Source organism: Hordeum vulgare, chromosome 4H (assembly GCF_904849725.1).
Source record: "Hordeum vulgare subsp. vulgare chromosome 4H, MorexV3_pseudomolecules_assembly, whole genome shotgun sequence".
Lineage (NCBI taxonomy): Eukaryota > Viridiplantae > Streptophyta > Magnoliopsida > Poales > Poaceae > Hordeum > Hordeum vulgare.
The window spans coordinates 582,579,216-582,600,918 of NC_058521.1; the positions used below are offsets into that span (position 1 = coordinate 582,579,216).

The 21,703-nt window shown below is 44.8% G+C and overlaps 1 protein-coding gene across 1 annotated transcript; it reads left to right on the top strand.

Moving 5' to 3' along the window:
- The first annotated feature begins 19,793 nt into the window (after positions 1–19,793).
- LOC123447268 (purple acid phosphatase 2-like) lies at positions 19,794–21,481 on the top strand. The gene is made up of 2 exons (XM_045123858.1): positions 19,794–20,284; positions 20,391–21,481. The coding sequence occupies exons 1-2, from the start codon at positions 19,810–19,812 to the stop codon at positions 21,278–21,280; spliced, it is 1,365 nt and encodes a 454-aa protein (XP_044979793.1). The 5' UTR covers positions 19,794–19,809; the 3' UTR covers positions 21,281–21,481.
- Positions 21,482–21,703: the final 222 nt, after the last annotated feature.

The window sequence follows — 21,703 nt, forward strand, 5'->3', positions numbered from 1 at the left end:
CCCTTGAAAGAGTCATGGTGATCTTCACCAATTCTCTATTTCGCCTTTATCTTGGCTAACGTCATATGCTTGGGAAAGATCTATATTCATATGTCAACTTGGAAGTAAGTGTTCATGAATTATTATTGTTGACATTGCCCTTGAGGTAAGTGGTTGGGAGGCAAAACTGTAAGCCCCTATCTTTCTCTGTGTCCAGTTGAAACTTTGATCTCGTGAGTACCACGTGAGTTGTAGCAATTGTAGAGAACGAAAGAATGATTGAGGATGTGGATTTGCTTTACAAGCTCTTATTTGACTCTTTCTGATGTTGTGATAAATTGCAATTGCTTCAATGACTAAAGGCTACCGGTTGTTACTTCTCGGTAAGGTTCTTGATCCATGCTTTACTTTGTGAAGGAATTATCACTTTAGCATGAGAGATTATATGTGGTATTGCCGTTCTGATCATGATCATGATGCCTGCATGTTCGTATCTTGTTTTGTCGACACCTCTCTCCCTAAACATGTGGACATATTTATTGAGCTTGGCTTTCGCTTGAGGACAAGCGAGGTCTAAGCTTGGGGGAGTTGATACGTCCATTTTGCATCATGTATTCATGTTGATATTTATCGCTTCTTTGGCTGTTATTTCACTTCACGGTACAATTCTTATGCCTTTTCTCTCTTATTTTGCAAGGTTTACATGAAGAGGGAGAATGCCGGCAGCTGGAATTCTCGCATGAAAGTGGAGCAAGTTTTAGATACCTATTCTGCGCAACTCCAAACGCCGTAAAAATCAACGAGGATTTTTTCCGGATTTATAAAAAATACTGGGCCGAAGAAGTGCCAGAGGGGCGAGTGCAAGTGGCCACAAGCCTGCACGGCGCGGCCACCCCCCCCCCTAGGCCGCGCCATGAGGGCTTGTGAGCAGCCTGCTGGCCCACTGGCCCCCCTCTTCTGCTATATGAAGGGTTTCGTCCAGGGAAAAATCAAGAAGGGAGCTTTTCCGTGGTTTCGCCGCCACCACGAGGCGGAACTTGAGCAGAGCCAATCTAGAGCTCCGGCAGGACGATCCTGTCAGGGAAACTTCCCGCCCGGAGTGGGAAATCGTCGCCATCGTCATCACCAACACTCCTCTCATAGGAGGGGACTCGTCACCATCAACATCTTCATCAGAACCATCTCATCTCCAAACCCTAGTTCATCACTTGTAACCAATCTCCGTCTCGCGACTCCGATTGGTACTTGTAAGGTTGCTAGTAGTGTTGATTACTCTTTGTAGTTGACGCTAGTTGGATTACTTGGTGGAAGAGTTTATGTTCAGATCCTTGATGCTACTCATTACCTCACTGGTCATGAACATGATTATGCTTTGTGAGTAGTTACTTTTGTTCCTGAGGACATGGGATAAGTCATGCTAATAGTAGTCATGTGAATTTGGTACTCGTTCGGTAGTTTGATATGTTGTATGTTGTTTTTCCTCTAGTGGTGTTATGTGAACGTCGACTACATAACACTTCACCATTATTTGGGCCTAGAGGAAGGCATTGGTAAATAGTAAGTAGATGATGGGTTGCTAGAGTGACAGAAGCTTAAACCCTAGTTTATGTGTTACTTCGTAAGGGGCTGATTTGGATCCACTAGTTTAATGCTATAATTAGACTTTGTCTTAATTCTTCTTTCGTAGTTGCGGATGCTTGCGAGAGGGGTTAATCATAAGTGGGATGCTTGTCCAAGTAAGGGAAGTACCCAAGCGCCGGTCCACCCACATATCAAACTATCAAAGTAACGAACGTGAATCATATGAACATGATGAAAACTAGCATGACAGAAATTCCCGTGTGTCCTCGGGAGCGTTTTTCCTTCTATAAGAATTTGTCCAGGCTTGACCCTTGCTACAAAAGGGATTGGGCCACTTTGCTGCACCGTTGCTACTTTTGCTACTTGTTGCTTGCTACGAATCATCTCACCACACAATCACTTGTTACTGACAATTTCAGTGCTTGCAGATTTTTCCTTGCTGAAAACCACTTGTCAGATCCTTCTGCTCCTCGTTGGGTTTGACACTCTTACTTATCGAAAGGACTAGATTGATCTCGTATACTTGTGGGTCATCACGCAACCCTATCTCTCCTCATTCTCGTCCTCCATAGCGCTTGGCGAAGCCCTGCCGGAGTACCACGCCGCTCCACCGTCACCACGCTATCGTGGTGCCGGAGCTCTCCCTCAACCTCTCCTCTCTCCTTGCTGGATCAAGGCGTAGGAGACGTTACCGGGCTACACGTGTGTTGAACGCGGAGGCACCGTTGTTCGGTGCTTAGATTGGAATCTTCCACGATCTGAATCGCTACGAGTACGACTCCATCAATCGCGTTCTAGTAACGCTTCCTCTTAGCGATCTTCAAAGTACGAAGATGCTCTACCCCTTTGCTCGTTGCTGGTTTCTCCTAGATAGATCCTTGTGAGACGTAGGATTTTTTTTGAAATCACTGCGTTCCCCAACAGTGGCATCCGAGCCAAGTTCTATGCGTAGATTCTATGCACGAGTAGAACACAAAAGTTGTGGCAACGATTTTGTCAATTGCTTGTCATTACTAGTCCTATCTTTTTTCGAAGGTATTGTGGGATGAAGCGGCCCAGACCGACTTTACACGTACGCTTACGTGAGACTGGTTCCATCGCCTGACATGCACTTGGTGCATAAGGTGGCTAGCGGGTGTCTGTCTCTCCCACCTTAGTCGAGTTGAATTCGATGAAAAGGGTCCTTATGAAGGGTAAATAGCATTGGCATACCAACGTTGTGGCTGTCACGTAGGTAAGAAACTTTCTTGCTAGAAACCCAAATTAGCCACGTAAAAATTGCAACGAGAATTAGATGACGTCTAACTTGTTTTTGCAGGGTATGCTATGTGATGTGATATGGCCAAATTGATATGATGTTACATATGTGATGTATGAGATTAATCATGTTCTTATAATAGGATTCACGACTTGCATGTCGATGAGTATGACAACCGGCAGGAGCCATAGGAGTTGTCTTAATTTATTGTATGAGATGCAACACCATGTGGTTACTTTACTTTATTGCTAACCGTTAGCTATAGTAGTAGAAGTAATAGTTGGCGAGACAACTTTGCAAAGACACAATGATGGAGATCATGGTGTCATCTCGGTGACAATGATGATCATGCCGTGCCCCGAAGATGGAGATCAAAGGCAAGATGATATTGGCCATATCATGTCACTAAATGATTGCATGTGATGTTTATCATGTTTTTCATCTTATTGCTTAGAACGACGGTAGCAAAGATAAGATGATCCCCCATTAAATTTTGAGATATGTATTCCCCTAAGTGTGCACCGTTGTGAAGGATCGTTGTCTCAAAGCACCACGTGATGATCGGGTGTGATAGATGATAACGTTCGCATACAACGGGTGTAAGCCATATTTACACACGCAAAACACTTAGGTTGACTCGACGAGCCTAGCATGTACATACATGGCCTCGGAATACGGGAGACCGAAAGGTCGAACATGAGTCGTATGGATGATACAATCAACATGGAGATGCTCACCATCGATGACTAGTCCGTCTCACGTGATGATCGGACACGGGCTAGTCGACGTGTATCATGTAACACTTGGATGACTAGAGGGATGTATATCTGAGTGGGAGTTCATTATGTAATTTTATTAGATGAACTTAATTATCACGAACTTAGTCTAAAAATGTCTTTACAAATATTGTAAATCCAATGGCCAACGCAAATGTCAACCTCAATTTCAACGCATTCCTAGAGAAAACCAAGCTGAAAGATGATGGAAGCAACTATGCGGACTGGGTCCATAACTTAAAGCTCATCCTCATTGCATCCAAGAAGGCATATGTCCTTGATGCACAACTAGGTGACCCTCCCGTTCCCGTTGCCGCCTCAATGCGTTATGAACGCCTGGCAGTCGCGCAGTGATAATTAGTCCCTGCTTCAGTTTGGCATGCTTTACAATTTAGAACCGGGGCTTCAAAGGCGTTTTGAGCTACATGGAGCATATGAGATGTTCCAAGAGCTGAAACTGATTTTCCAAGCTCATGCCCGGGTCGAGAGATATGAGGTCTCCGACAAGTTCTTTAGTTGTAAGATGGAGGAGAATAGTTCTGTCAGTGAGCGCATACTCAGAATATCTGGGTTGCACGGCCGTCTAACTCAGCTGGGAGTTGAACTTCCGGATGACGCGGTCATTGACAGAATCCTCCAGTCGCTTCCACCTAGCTATAAGAGCTTTGTGATGAACTACAACATGCAAGGGATGGAGAAGAGTGCTACGGCACCAGAAATCCCCGGCAAAGATGCCAGAAATCCTTCTGCTGCCTCTTGAGCCTGCGTTGGTTTTTCCCTTGAAGAGGAAAGGGTGATGCAACACAGGAGCAATAAGTATTTCCCTCAGTTTGATAACCAAGGTATCAATCCAGTAGGAGAATCGCGCCAAATCCAGAGTACCTGCACAAACACAAAAGAGCTTGCACCCAACGCTATAAAGGGGTTTCAATCCCTTGAGGATTGATTGCAAAGTGAGATCTGAAGGCGGAAAGTGCAACGAAGTAAAAGTGTAAGGCTGAAAATATGGTGTGAAGTAGACCCGGGGGCCATAGTGTTCACTAGAGGGTTCTCTCAAAATAGCAAATAATACGGTGGGTGAACAAATTACTGTCGAGCAATTGATAGAACCGCGCAAAGTCATGACGATATCTAAGGCAATGATCATACATATAGGCATCACATCCGAGACAAGTAGACCGATACTTTCAGCATCTACTACTATTACTCCACACACCGACCGCTATCCAGCATGCATCTAGTGTATTGAGTTCATGACGAACAGAGTAACGCCTTAAGCAAGATGACATGATGTAGAGGGATAAACTCAAACCAATGATGAAAACTCCATCTTTTTACCCTTGATGGCAACAACACGATACGTGCCTCGCTACCCCTTCTGTCTAGGGCTGGGCGTTCGGTTTATATGGTTAATACGGTTCGGTTTATTCGGTTCTTTATAATTTCGGTTTTAGAGAAACAAAAACCAAAATAATCACTCAAAATTTAGAAACCAAACCACATTAACCATAATATATCGGTTCGGATGTTCGGTTAACCGAAAAACCGAAACTCATGCACTTGTTAGTATAAGTGTAATAACTCAAGAGCACTAATTTAGATTGTATAATATGCAAATAATATTCACAATATCTAGCAACCTTAATAGCATTCTATGGTTTATTCGGTCAATCAAACTAGTAAAAATAATTAAGTAAAAAATAACATGGAACGTGAAATGTATTATATGTGGAGAAATACGTGATGGCTCCAAACTGTTACACTTTTGGAAACAAGGTGTTATATGGGGTATCCTACATATCAGTTTGTTCGGTCTATTCGGTTTCTGGACACTGAAAACCGAACAAAATAAAGACCAAACAACCTTAAATTTTCCCACCGAACCAAAAATCAGACCACCAAAAAAACCGAGAAATCAGTTAATACGGTTTGGTTCGGTTCGGTTTTTCGGTTTGCGGTTTTATAATGCCCACCCCTCCTTCAGTCACTGGGTGAGGTCACCGCACGGTATGAACCCAAAACCAAGCACTTCTCCCATTGCAAGAATCATAGATCAGGTTGGCCAAACAAAACCCACAACTCGAAGAGAATTACAAGGATATGAAATCATGCATATAAGAGATCAGAAGAAACTCAAATAAGATTCATAGATAATCTGATCATAAATCCATAATTCATCGGATCTCGAGAAACACACCGCAAAAGAAGATTACATCGGATAGATCTCCATGAAGATCATGGAGAACTTTGTATTGAAGATCCAAGAGAGAAAAGAAGCCATCTAGCTACTAGCTATGGACCCGAAGGTCTATGGTGAACTACTCACGCATCATCGGAGAGGTCATGGTGTTGATGAAGAAGCCCTCCGTATCCGAATCCCCCCTCCGGCAGGGCACCAGAACATGCCCCGGATGGGATCTTGCGGAGACAGAAGCTTGCGGCGGCGGAAAAGTATTTTCGTGGATCTCTCTCGCAGTTTTGGAATTTTTCTGAATTTATAGGCGGAAGAGGTAGGGCAGACGAGCCACAGGGGCCCCCCTGGCCGTGCCTAGGGGGCTTGTGGGGTCCCCTGGTGGCCCCTTCCTTGGTTCTCAAGTCTCGTGTGTATCTTCTGTTCCGGAAAAAATCTTTTCGGAAGTTTTATTCCGTTTGGACACCATTTAAAATCCTCCTCTGAAAAGGGTCCAAAACACGGAAAAACAGGAACTGGCACTTGGCACTGAGTTAATAAGTTAGTCCCAAAAAAGATATAAAAGGCATACAAAACATCCAAAGTTTGACAAGATAATAGCATGGAACCAACAAAAATTATAGATACGTTGGAGACGTATCAAAGAGCATTCCTGAGTTGTATTCAATGTTGAAATCAGCGGAGGTGGAAATCAAGAAAGAACATAAATGTGTTGATGGCGAATAAGATCACCAGTTTCAAGAAAGGCAAGGGTAAAAAGAACTTCAAGAAGGACGGCAAAGAAGGTGCCGCACCCGGTAAACCAGTTACTGGGAAGAAGAAGAAAAAGAATGGACCCAAGCCTGAGACTGAGTACTATTATTGCAAGGGAACCGGTCACTGGAAGCGGAACTACCCCAAGTACTTAGCGGATAAGAAGGTCGATAATGTCAAAGGTATATATGATATACATGTTATTGATGTGTCCCTTACCAGCACTCGTAGTAGCTCCTGGGTATTTGATACCGATGATGTTGCTCACATTTGCAACTCAAAACAGGAACTGTGGAATAAGGGGAGGCTGGCTAAGGACGAGGTGATGATGGGCATCGGGAATGGTTCCAAGGTCGATGTGATCGTCATCGGCACGCTACCTCTACATCTACCTTCGGGATTAGTTAAAAACCTTAGTAATTGTTATTTAGTACCAGCTTTGAGCATGAACATTGTATTGGGATCTTGCTTGATGCGAGATGGCTACTCATTTAAATCTGAGAATAATGGTTGTTCCATTTATATGAGTGGTATGTTTTATGGTCATCCCCGCTGGTCAATGGTTTATTCTTGATGAATCTCGAACGTGATGTTACACATATTCATAATGTGAGTACCAAAAGATGTAAGGTTCATAATGATAGTCCCACATACTTTTGGCACTGCCGCCTTGGTCATACCGGTGTTAAGCGCATGAAGAAACTCCATATAGATGGACTTTTGGAGTCTCTTGATTTTGAATCATTTGACACATGTGAACCATGCCTCATGGGCAAGATGACCAAGACTCCGTTCTTCGGAACAATGGAACGATCACCCAACTTATTGGAAATAATACATACTGATGTATGCGGTTTAATGAGCGTTGAGGCTCGCGGTGGCTATCGTTATGTTCTGACCCTCACTGATGACTTAAGCAGATATGGGTATGTCTACTTAATGAAACACAAGTCTGAAACCTTTGAAAGGTTCTAGGAATTTTAGAGTGAGGTAGAGAATCAACGTGACAAGAAAATAAAGTTCCTACGATCTGATCGTGGAGGAGAATATGTGAGTCACGAGTTTGGCATGCACCTAAGGAAATATGGAATTGTTTCACAACTCACGCCGCCTGGAACACCGTAGCGTAACGGTGTGTCTAAACATCGTAATCGCACTCAATTGGATATGATGCGATCTATGATGTCTCTTACTGATTTACCGCTATCATTTTGAGGATATGCACTGAAAACTGCCACATTCACTTTAAATAGGGCATCGTCTAAATCCGTTGAGACGACACCGTATGAATTATGGTCTGGAAAGAAACCTAAGCTATCGTTTATGAAAGTTTGGGGCTGCGATGCTTATGTGAAGAAATTTCAACCTGAGAAGCTCGAACCCAAAGCGGAAAAATGCATCTTCATAGGCTACCCTAAGGAAACTGTTGGGTATACCTTCTATCTTAGATCCGAAGGAAAAATCTTTGTTGCCAAGAACGGATCCTTTCTAGAGAAAGAGTTTCTATCGAAAGAAGTAAGTGGGAGGAAAGTAAAACTTGATGAGGTAATCATACCTCCTCTCGTACCGGAGAGTAGCGCGGCACAAGAAAATGTTTCTGGGGTGCCTGCACCGGCTAGAGAGGAAGTTAATGATGATGATCATGAAACTTCAGATCAAGTTTCTACTGAACCTCAAAGGTCCACAAGGACACGTTCCGCACCAGAGTGGTACAACAACCCTCTTATGGAAATCATGTTGTTGGACAACAGTGAACCTTCGAACTACGAAGAAGCGATGACGGGCCCAGATTCCAACAAATGGCTTGAAGCCCATGAAATACGAGATAGGATCAATGTATGAGAACAAAGTATGGACTTTGGTGGACCTGCCCGATGATCGGCGAGCCATAGAAAATAAATGGACCTTTAAGAAGAAGACCCACGCTGATGGTAATGTGACCATCTATAAGGCTCAACTTGTCGCTAAGGGTTATCGACAAGTTCAATGGATTGACTATGATGAGACCTTCTCACCCGTAGCGATGCTGAAGTCGGTCCGAATCATGTTAGCAGTTGCCGCATTTTATGATTATGAAATCTGGCAAATGGACATCAAAACAGCATTCCTAAACGGGTTCTTAAAGAAGAATTGTATATGATACAGCCGGAAGGTTTTGTCGATCCTAATAATGCTAACAAGGTATGCAAGCTGCAGCGCACTATCTATGGGCTGGTGCAAGCATCTCGAAGTTAGAACGTTCGCTTTGATGAGGTGATTGAAGCGTTTCGGTTTGTACAGACTTATGGAGAAGCATGTATTTACAAGAAAGTGAGTGGGAGCTCTGTAGCATTTCCCATATTATATGTGGATGAGATATTTTTGATGGGAAATGATATAGAACTTTTGGATAGCATAAATGCCTATTTGAATAAGAGTTTTTCAATGAAGGACCATGGAGAAGCTGCTTACATATTAGGCATCAACATCTATAGAGATAGATCGAGATGCCTCATAGGTCTTTCACAAAGCACATACCTTGATAAGATATTGAAGAAGTTCAATATGGATAAGGCCAAGGAGCGGTTCTTGCCTATATTACAAGGTGTGAGGTTGAGTACGACTCAATGCCTGACCACGGCAGAAGATAGAGAAAAGATGTGCATCGTCCCCTATGCTTAAGCCATAGGCTCTATTATGTATGCCATGTTGTGTACCAGACCTGATGTGCACCTTGCCATAAGTTTGGTAGGGAGGTACCAAAGTGATCCAGGAGTGGATCACTGGACAGTGGTTAAGAATATCCTTAAGTACTTGAAAAGGACTAAAGATATGTTTCACGTTTATGGAGGTGCCGAAGAGCTCGTCGTAAGGGGTTACGTCAATGCTAGCTTCGACACAGACCCGGATGACTCCAAGTCACAAACCGGATACGTGTACATTTTGAATGGTGGGGCAGTAAGCTGGTGCAGTTGCAAGCAAAGCATCGTGGCGGCATGTACATGTGAAGCGGAGTACATAGCTGCTTCGGAAGCAACACAGGAAGGAGTCTGGATGAAGGAGTTCATCACTGACCTAGGAGTGATTCCCAGTGCGTCGGGCCCGATGACTCTCTTTTGTGACAACACTCGTGCTATTGCCATTGCCAAGGAGCCCAGGTTTCACAAGAAGACCAAGAACATCAAGCGCCGCTTCAACTCCATTTGTCGATACATCTAGGATGGAGATATAGATATTTGTAAAGTACATACAGATCTGAATGTCGCAAACCCGTTGACTAAACCTCTTCCACGAGAGAAACATGATCAACACGAGAACTCTATGGGTGTTCGATTCATCACAATGTAACTAGATTATTGACTCTAGTGCAAGTGGGAGACTGTTGGAAATATGCCCTAGAGGCAATAATAAAGTGGTTATTATTATATTTCCTAGTTCAAGATAATTGTCTATTATTCATGCTATAATTGTATTAACAGGAAACCGTAATACATGTATGAATATATAGATCACAATGTGTCCCTAGTGAGCCTCTAGTTTCCTAGCTCGTTGATCAATAGATGATCATGATTTCTTGGTCATGGACATTGGATGTCATTGATAACGGGATCACATCATCAGGAGAATGACGTGATGGACAAGACCCAATCCTGAGCGTAGCACTAGATCGTATTGTTCGTCTGCTAAAGCTTTTCTAAATGTTAAGTATCATTTCATTAGACCATGAGATTGTGCAACTCCCAGATACCGTAGGAGTGCTTTGGGTGTATCAAACATCACAAAGTAACTGGCTGATTATAAAGGTGCACTACAGGTATCTCCGAAAGTGTCTGTTGGGTTGGTACGAATGGAGACTCGGATTTGTCACTCCGTGTGACGGAGAGGTATCTCTCGGCCCACTTGGTAATGCATCATCATACTGAGCTCAATGTGGCTAAGGAGTTAGCCACGGGATGATGTGTTATAGAATGAGTAAAGAGACTTGCCGGTAACGAGATTGAACAAGGTATAGGGATACCGACGATCGAATCTCGGGCCAGTATCATATCGGTAGACAAAGATAATTGCATACGGGATTGACTGAATCCCCGACATCGTGGTTCATCCGATGAGATCGTGGCGGAACATGTGGGAGCCAACATGGATATCCAGACCCCCGCTGTTGGTTATTGGCTGGAGAGGTGTCTCGGTCATGTCTGCATGGTTCCCGAACCCGTAGGGTCTACACACTTAAGGTTTGATGACGCGAGGGTTGTTATGGAAATAGTATACGTGGTTACCGAAGGTTGTTCGGCGTCCCGGATGAGATCCCGGATGTCACGAGGAGTTTTGGAATGGTCCGGAGGTAAACATTCATATATAGGAAGTGGAGTTTTAATCGCCGGAAGAGTTTAAGAGATCGTCGGAATTGTACCGGGACCACCGGAAGGGTTCCGGGGGTCCACTGGGAAGGGCCACCAGCCCCGAAGGGGTATGTGGGACGAAAGTGGATGGGAACCAGCCCCTGGGTGGACTGGTGAGCAACCCACCTCAGCCCAAGGCGCACAAGAGGGGAAGGGAGGGCTAACCCTAGGCGTGGGGGCTGCCTTGGGTGCAAGCCCACCCTAGGGCGCTGCCACTCCTCCTGGTCGCCGCCACTCTCCCATCTAAGGGGCTCCCGCACCACCTAGGGGAAACCCTAGGGGTGGCGCACCCTCCTCCCTCTCCTCCTATATAAACCCAAGGGGTTTTGGGGCTGCAACACACAAGTTTAACCTCTCCATGATGCAGCCCTATCTATCCTCCTCCTCGTCCTCCGTAGCGTTTGGCGAAGCCCTGCCGGAGTACCACGCAGCTCCACTGTCACCACACGGTCGTGCTGCCGGAGCTCTCCCTCAACCTCCCCTCTCTCCTTGCTGGATCAAGGCGTAGGAGACGTCACTGGGCTGCACGTGTGTTGAACGCGGAGGCACCGTTGGTCGGTGCTTAGATTGGAATCTTCCGCGATCTGAATCGCTACGAGTATGACTCCATCAACCATGTTCTAGCAACGCTTCCGCTTAGCGATCTTCAAAGGTACGAAGATGCTCTACCCCTTTGCTCGTTGCTAGTATCTCCTAGATAGATCCTTGTGAGACTAAGGATTTTTTTGAAATTACTACGGTCCCCGACATGTCAAATCCAAGAGTTTGAGCTAGTATCTTGGCATGTGAACTCTGAATCTGTGTTTCAACTAGGCATAACACAGCCGGGGCAAATTTTGCAGTGAGGTCACGGACTTCTCGGGCTGTTGTGGGATTGCCCAAACCGCGACAGTTCCAGCATAATGTATTCATTGCGTGCGCCGACACCTCTCGAGGGAGCCCATCGATGAAGCTTTTGTGAGATCTTGTTCCTCCACCTCCTTGTTCTTGCCCGTGCTATCTATTAGAGGTCCAGCCAACACCTGCAGTTTGGCCTTTTTGGCATTTTATTCTCTTTCCTTGGTGATACATATACAGGTGGCAGTGGGGGAATCCCACCCCCTCTACTATTGCAAGTTGGTGTTCCACCTCTTTTCCAGGCGTAGTAGGAGGAGCTGCAGTATTCTCGAGAGAAGATCTTTTGTTGGACAGAAGGTGTAGGTCCGTCGCCCCCCCCCCATCCCCTGGATCCTTTTCTTGGACCTGAATTTCGTCCCTCTCGTCACCTCCCTCTCGCCTCGGAGGTGCTTGCTCCTCTCTAGCATTAAATCGCCAACTATGATTAGGGTTATAGGACTCTCGGCCTCTACCTCGACCCCCCCATCCATGGCCCCCTACCTCTTGGAGTGACATTGCTTCCACGCCCCATTGTTCTGAGACAAATATTTTCAGCGAAAAGAAAATCACCCCACTCGAAGGTAGATTCATCATGTACACCATCCCCACATTCCTCATGCCAATTGCCAAATTCGCCACAATTGTAGCAGAAGGTGGGTAACTTCTCATATTTTACTTGGTACTTAACTCTCTCATCTCCTTTTTTACCTATGACAAACTGCTTAATCTGAGCATTGATGTCTATCTTAACCTTGACTCTGACGAATTCTCCAAAGAAACCAGGCGACACCTTCAGCTGGACCTCTTCCACTTCACCGATATGCGATGCTAAACCTCTGACTGCAGGTTCTATGAGGAAGTTGTCTGGCAGACGGTGGATCTGATCCCAGAACAAAAGCTTATCGAGCTTGAACGTATGAGGGTTTTTGAAGCCATCATATTCTTCCAAGATCACAACCTAGTCTCTAAAGAGAGAAGGTCCCTCTAGCATAGCTTTCTCCCAATCCCCTAAGCAACCAAACTGAGCTGTGAAGAGATTCTCCTTGATCCTCCTCCATGCCACAGGTTTATCTGTATTCCAGGCCGCCCTCATGTTGCCGTATAAAGCGTTAGGGCTGGAACATTTTGGCATGTGAACACGGGCAATCGCCAGCCACTTGGCCGGCTCCATCAGATCCGGGAGCTCCTCCTTCCACACAAAGTTGTCTTCCTTCTCCTCCTGAAGGGCAAGGTGGTCCAGGAGTTCTTCCGCCGTCTCCCTGCCAGGTTTGCTTTGCAATCCCGAGCTAGCAGTCATGACAAACGATCTGATCTTGCCATCGCACTCCCTCCCCCCCCCCGGTGCGATTGCTGGTTTGGAGGGCAGAAAAAGTCCAATTCCGGTCATAGTCGCCGGAAGAAATAGAAACCCTAGCGCCGTTGCCTAGAGGAGAAAAAAAAAGGACGTCTATAACGGAGGAAGTAACTACTAAGAAGCAATTGCAAACCAACCCATGGTTGGATGGTTAGGAGGACTGTGTTATCCCCTACCCACCAGAGTTCAAGTCCCAGACTTGACGTTAGTGCTTGCATTTTCCTGGATTTATTCCAGGTCTTCCGACGATGTGCTTTTAGTGGGAGGAGACGTTCCCGTCGACAACGAAGGCATCAGTGGCGACTTCGTCAATCTCAAGATGATGTGCCGTCTTAGTCTCTCGAAGGTGCTCATAGGGATATCATGTGCGTGCGTGCGTTCATACAGGTGAGTGTACGCTCGTGTATGTGAACGACTTTGATTGTACTCTGCTCAAAAAGCTACTAAGAAGCAATGCGCGTTGTATGTAAGTAACGTGTGGTTTGTGATCGGCGTTTCTTAAAAGAAATATAACATTTTTTGTTTCAAACACAACAGTATTATATAACGTGATGAGCAGATAAGTTCTTATTTTTATATACGGTTTGCAACCACTTTCATGAAGGAATGAACACGTCATCTCCTTATTATCCGAAATAATAATAAAAAGATCAATCTCTCTCCTTTTCTGCGGGATAAAAACAGGATCTGGTGCAACAACAAACGAACAGGATTCCACAATAAACCTCAACTAACAACACATATTTGCCGCTCGGGGCAGATCAGCACGGAGAGCATTACACTCTTCAAGAGGGAACCTATGGGCGCCATATCGCGGCATCCACGTGTGCAAGAGCGACTGGCGAGGCCACTGTTTTGTCGGTTGTTCCTTTTCATTAAACAAAGTAAAAAAGAGCCTCAATGCACGCGACCCAGTCCCACACCCCACACTCTCTCCAAGCCCCACACAACCTTCGCCTCTTCTCGTCTCTTCTCTGCCTCACCGTCGCCGCCAATGCTTCACCCCCTCCACATCCCATTGCAGCAACAGGGTGCCGACCTACCTGCTCTCCCCTCTGACCTATGCTCTCCGCCGCCGTTGCTCTGCCTCATGGCTAGGTATTCTTCGTCTTGGCGTTGAGCAAGAAGAAGCACAAAGATGAGTGGACCTGGGCGACGGCTACCGTCCAGCTCCCCAAAACGAGGGATTCGTTGTAGTGATCTCCCCACACGACGACTACGAGGAGGAGGACTATCTCGTCCACCGCGAGGCACGACCACCCGACACTGGTGAAAACTGCAGCGATAGGCCGTCAGATCCGTCGTCCGTCGTTCTTCCCCTCGAGGCATCCGTCGTTCACGTGCTCCTCCTAAAGTTGCTCCTCACCATCACGGGTGGATGCCGGTGAGGCCAGCCTTCCCTCCACGCGCAGGTGCTCCCCCGCTCCCCTATCTCTCTTCACTGACCCTTTCTCTGTTCCTTGGTGGTAGCACATTAGTGGTTCAATAGGTAGATTGGCCAGTTTCAGAAGTTTGTAGAGAAGACTACACCAAATCTTCCCCACGCTAATTCTTTCATTTTTCTTTTTTAATTATTCATCTGTATTTTTAACCATCTTTCTCCATGATGAAATTAGTAACTCTTTTTTCAAGTTCCGAGTTGAGTACTATCAATGGTATGAGCACATAGCTGGACATCAGGATAATAGTCGCGACATAAGCCCCGGGCGGTGGGAGCGTAGGATCTCCCCGTCTCACGGGCCATGCCTCTCGTCCGCGCCACAATGCCGCCAGCATGGACGCCCGGGCTCAGGCAGCCGATTGCAGTCCTGCCTCCCTGTAGGAACAAATACGTTCACCGTAATACTAGCTGATTGTTACTCTATGAATTTTGTTGTGATTTCCTTTAATCAACTTGTTTAACAAGAGCTGCTGACGTTTTGGCTCACCAAAAAAGACCAAATGTTGGCCCATCTATTTACTGTGCGGCTGATAGAATTTCTATACAAGGAGGATTTGTTAGTTGATCAGTTATGCAATATATAATCCTTCATATATACTCCCCCTGTAAACTAATATAAGAGCATTTAGAATACTAGTTTAGTAATCTAAATGCTCTTATATTAGTTTACAGAGGGAGTACTGTACTAGGTGCTATTGTTAACTGGATTTAATCATCTCTCTTTCGTTCTTTGATGTATTATGACAATGACACAATCAGTACTCAAGGTTATTGCTCTACATATCAAATTCCATTCCCTTACTGATGAGGCTCGGGGCGGTCGTCGCGGCGGCCTCTTCAGCGGCGTCGCCCGACGGGCTCCACGCACATGTGGTGGATGCTGGTTCCCGAGGTGAGCGCGATGTCGAGAAGAGATGACGTCGAGGACGGCATCCAAGGACATCATCACGCTCAACGGCTCCGCCACCATCGTCATCGAGTTCTTTGGTACTCACGCGCCTCCAATAGAGATCCCCCTTCCCCTCCACCACTCTCTAATGTTTCATCGAGTGATTCGATGGCAGGTTACACAGCGAACAGGTGCGCGACCGGCCGGCAAACAGCACTGCCGTCTCTATCCCCGACACTGCATCTTTGTGGGGCTAATGGCCCCGCGCGCGTTGCGCCCGTAAGTGCCCTAGGCGGTGCGGAATGCAACTGCACGTGGGGCCGTAGTAGTTGCTTGCTCAAGGCGGCGTGCGGACTGCCTGGTAAGCTTAACCAATCTACTCTAAATCTCCCTATTTGGCAATGTTGCTCTATCCAGCATGGGGTTCGTTCTTCAGGGCCGCGTCCAACACTGCTTCAAATATATGTGCCCTTAAGACGTAGTGTCCATGGGATAAAAAACTCAGTTGGGTTTCAAGTGGTAGCTGAACGTCTACCCCTTGAATAAACTTTTCCTTCAGATTTCATAAGAGATCCGTCTATTCTCCTTTTAGAACTGAATATATTTGATATGTTGTTCAATACCAATGTGGACATCTTACCTACTAATAAAGCAAATAGTGCTTCTTCCGTACGTCATCTAAATTGCCCTTAAAGTTAACTAAAATTACCCACCAATGCCACCTATAAGTCATAAAAAACGTTTCAAACAGGAAAATCTCCGAACTGGGCCAGCCCATGTAGGCACCTCCTATATTACGCTCTGGCGTTGGAAAAAGCTGCAGCACACATGTTTGGGCCGGCCCATGCGTGGGCGCCTGTTTTTTAGTTTAGTTTTTTATTTTTCTTTTCAGTTCCATTTTCTTTTTCTAATTTAAATAATTTAGAACTTCAAACAACTATTCTCAATTTTAAGAAACTGAGAATTTCGAAATAAAATATTCAAAAAAACATATATTTTTTTAGAATTCAAAACTACTTAGGAGTTTTGAAAAATGTTTGCATATAAAAAATGTTTAAACTTTGAAAAAATGTCTATAAAATAAAAAAGTCAACGATTTTAAACAAAAGTCCGTGTAAAAACCTTAAAAACAATTCGTGCCTCTGTTTTTAGTCTCATTTTTTATTTTCATTTTTCTGTTCCATTTTTTAGTTTAAATAATTTAGAACTTTGAAAAACTTTTGCAATTTATAAAACTGGGAATTTTGAAATAAAAGTTTGAAGAAAATATAAAATGTTTGTGAATTCAAAAAATGCTCAGGATTTTTATAAAAATATTCGCGTATTCAGAAAAATGTTCATAATTTTGAGAACAATGTTGGTGAAAACAATAAAAGTCCATGATTTTGAAAAAAAGTTTGTGTGTTATTTTTTGAGTGCAATTGAAAAAAATGTTTGCTAATTCAAAAAATGTTCATGCATTTCAAGAAATGTCCTAAAATTTTAAAGACATAATATAATCAGCACCGTTGGAGATTATAATTGTTTTTCTCCCGTTGCAACGCACGGGTCCTTTTGCTAGTATGGACAATGCTTTTTCACTACCAAGCTGTCCTACCTGATGATGTGATCTTTGTTTTCTTTCCTCCCACATCCCACATAAACGAAACAGCCCACTACTTATTTTCTTTGTTTATTACCACATACATGTTAAGCACCCAACCATTAGGCATTTAATTCGGTCACTAATAGTAAGATCCATACGAATAATGTATGCGGTCAGTTATTCACTGAATTGCTCTAAGATCAAATTGTGCCTCACCAAATTTTCTACAAGTCTTCTATTTATATGCTCATACAAATAAATTGCTATTAATGCATGGCAAATCGCTAATAGTAATAAACATGCTGTCCAACAATATGAAAAGGTTCCCATTCCACTTTATCTGATAATTGTGACTTCCACCGTAAGTGCATTTGATTGGTCTGCTAAGTTTATTTTTACATGGTTTACATACTTTCAAAAGCAAAAATACAAGAAATATTTGATTTCATTGTGGCTCACTTGGAATGATTTGTTGATTCTCTCTATAATTGGTTCTTATGTATTTAATAGATCATGCGTGTGTGTCGAGAGTAAATTCCTTCTCATTTCCTGTACCACTGTGTTGGCAGTCTGTCATTAGTGCCTATGTCAATCCATGAATTTTTTTGTAACATTAGTCTTGCTATTATTTTTATGAAAACCATTGGGGGCATGTGAGATATCTTGGAGCATTTTGTGCATTTTGTATCATTCTGACTATGAGTATATTCAATCTTGTGGTCTGATGCTTTCAATAGATGATAGAAATTAGGGCATGTTGAGATAATTCCTCTTTGTATTGTTCTAGCCCGTGAGTGTATGTAATGTTGTAGTTTATTGCTTCTAAGTTTTTGGCTGGTTATTTTGCCTATTATGTGTCCAGGTCAAACTTCCATCCTTCACAATGCATTTAGTATTTGCATGATCTATGTGTCTACACATATCACACTTCTGTCCGTCGTGCTAATTTGGTGCTTTATTGGAGGTTTGGGATTGGGCAGTGGTGAGCTTGTCTCTCATACCATTTTACTCATGTCTGCATCTATCTTGATGTATGCAAGAATTTCTTATCTCAATGATACCAATCTATCAGTATGTCCATGCAGTTGTTGCTCTGTTATTTTCCTTCTCTATGTAGTTTCTTTGTACTATTTCGTATGTGAGTTAACTATCTTGTTGAATATTTATATTTATTTACTTCTAAACTGTAGAACTGTGTCCCTTGAAGAATATTTGTGTAGCATACAATGATTCAACCATACGATTAAGTGGTTCATGGGTCTATAAAGCTACCTAGCATATCATGATCTTATGAGGCCGTTGTAAATTTAAATTTGGTTAGTATTTGATTTCTTCTACCAAATGATAGAAGCTTTCACGTACTTTTGGAGGGAATTGATGTTAGTTTTATGCTTCCTGTGATTCTCTTCTGTGATTCAGAATTTTAGTCCAAATCATAGGCTTGTTATGATTCCCTTTTACGATTCAGAAATTTGATCGAGGAGGCTTTGGCTATGTCCAGTGGTTATCATACATCACCCCTACATGATGATTTCATTTTATGGATGTCCAGACTTCACTAGCCAGACGACATTGAAGTAAAATGTGGTTGCTGGATTCCGTAGCTGGGCAGAGGTCGCATCCGTTATGTGATGTAATTGAAGTACAATTTTTCCTTAGCATGTTGCCCCTCGAGTTTAACCGCCCTCTTAGAGCATGCAATGGAATTACATGGAAGGTAAAGGTGACCTCACGTACATAAAATGCTTCGTTTGTTATGTTTATGAATGTATGTATGCCTGTGTTATGTTTATTAATGTATGTATGCCTGCTTACCCTAAAAATATTTAGTTAAAATGTTTCCCTATAAAGTTTCTATGCTATATAAGAAAGTTTGGCCTGCAATATTTAAGGTCATATTTTGTTTTACAAGTTACTCCTATAGTTGCATAGCTGATTCAGTTACATTAGTTCAGAACAAGTGTTTGTATCTATAACAAAGATCGATAGCATATTTATCTATATTCAAATAACTATAAATAAGTGTCATTAAGAACTATAAGCAAGATAGGTGCGCACCCTTGGCGCGTCCCTACCACTAGTATTCTACAGGTGCGACTCGCACGTTCCTTCATCAAGCAAATAAGATTATTTTTTCGGAAAGGTGCAGCTACAGTCGAGTGTAATACACCCCGGATTTTCAAAAAATGGCAAAAATAAGTATCAAATATGATCCAAATATTCTGAATTTTTTGTGGCATCAAACATGATCATATGTTTTAGGGACTTACAAAATTTTAACCACAAATAACATCCCAAGAGCTCTCAGCAAAATAACAAAATCACAGGTCAGAGTTTTCTACACTTTTTAGCACATGGTTTTGTCTTTTTTGTCGAGAACTTCTAGAATGTTATTTGTGGTTGAAATTTTGCAACAAACTAAAGCATTTGATAATGTTTCATCTCCTAAAATTTCAATTTTTTTGAATCAAGTTCGATATTGATTTTTTTTCGATTTTTGCAAACACGGGTAGAAAATCCCCTCTCATTTTTTTTTATATGCAGTTCACGCGTTCTCTTCCCTTCTGACGCGATAAAAACTAGTTCTGGCGTAACAAGATAAATTAAACTGCATTGCGCTACAAATCTCAACTAACAGCAGATATTTAGCGCTCGGATCTGGGCATATTCCACAGGTGCGAATTCGCACGCCCTATATATTTGGCGTTCGACCTCAACGGCGGATTAGTAGAACGAAACCCATCATGGAGGTGCTCGCGGTGCTCTTCCTCCTAGCGGCGCACGCCGCCTCCGCGGCCGCCGGCGTGACGAGTCCGTACCGGCGGAGCCTGGAGATGCTCCCCGTCATGCCGTTCGACGCGGACGTCTTCCGGCCGCCGCCTGGCGGCAACGCGCCGGAGCAGGTGCACATCACGCAGGGCGATCTGACCGGCCGCGCCATGACGATATCCTGGGTCACCCCGGAGCACCCAGGCAGCAACGTCGTCCGCTACGGCCTCGCCGCCGACAACCTCAACCTCACGGCCGAGGGCACCGTCCAGCGCTACACCTGGGGCGGCACCTATCAGTCCCCCTACATCCACCACGCCACGCTCACCGGCCTCGACCACGCCACCGTCTACCACTACGCCGTCGGCTACGGCTACGCCGTGAGGTCCTTCTCCTTCAAAACACCGCCCAAGCCCGGCCCCGACGCGCCCATCAAGTTCGGCCTCATCGGTACGTATATCATCTCAATTAGGGTTCGGGTTCTTTATTATATCATGGCGCAACTAATAATGATTAACGTCTGTGATTAATTCGTTCGTCGGTGCACCGCATGCAGGTGACCTCGGCCAGACGTTCCACTCCAACGACACGGTGACCCACTACGAGGCCAACCGCGGCGACGCCGTGCTCTTCATCGGCGACCTGTGCTACGCCGACGACCATCCGGGCCACGACAACCGCCGGTGGGACACGTGGGCGCGCTTCGTGGAGCGCAGCGTCGCGTACCAGCCGTGGATCTGGACCGCCGGCAACCATGAGATCGACTACGCGCCGGAGATCGGCGAGACGGTGCCCTTCAAGCCGTTCACGTACCGGTACCCCACCCCTTTCCGGGCGGCCAACAGCACCGAGCCCCTCTGGTACTCGGTGAAGATGGCGTCGGCGCACGTGATCATGCTCTCCTCCTACTCCGCCTACGGCAAGTACACGCCGCAGTGGACGTGGCTGCAGGACGAGCTCCAGCGCGTCGACCGCAAGACCACGCCGTGGCTCATCGTTTGCGTGCACTCGCCGTGGTACAACACCAACGACTACCACTACATGGAGGGGGAGACGATGCGCGTCCAGTTCGAGAGCTGGCTCGTCGACGCCAAGGTCGACCTCGTCCTCGCCGGCCACGTCCACTCCTACGAGCGAACCCACCGCGTGTCCAACGTCGCCTACGACATCGACAACGGCAAGGCCACGCCCAAGTTCAACGCGTCCGCGCCCGTCTACGTCAACATCGGCGACGGCGGGAACACGGAGGGGATCGCCAACAGCTTCCGGTCGCCGCAGCCGGACTACTCCGCCTTCAGGGAGGCCAGCTACGGGCACGCCACGCTGGACATCAAGAACCGGACGCACGCATTCTACGAGTGGCACCGCAACCAGGACGGCGTTAAGGTCGTCGCCGACAAGGCATGGTTCACAAACAGATACTACTTGCCAACCCACACCAACTAGCTACCCATCTTGGCCGATTATTACTATAGCTGTTGAGAATTTAGTTAGCAAAAAAAATATTCGTTCTTCAGGTTTATTTACAATGTTATTAGTTATATTTTTTCTGCGTGTGCTTTTTACAATGTTATTAGTTAGGAGAACTTAAACAGAGGTCCTGTGGTAGATGATCAAACGAGACAACTATCAGTACACAATTTTATATGTAGCCATCTTTTGATTTTGGATGATTTACAACTCTTTCAACGATCCATATATTTGTTGCGAACGCAAAACTTGCATGCAGCAAGATCCAAGTTGAACAAAAGCAATTATGGTGTTTGTATTTTCAAATGTTTCGTCGGTACATTAAAAGATGATGTACGTGAATGATCAAACGTGATCAAACTATCACTAGCCAATTTTATACGTAGCCATATTCTGATT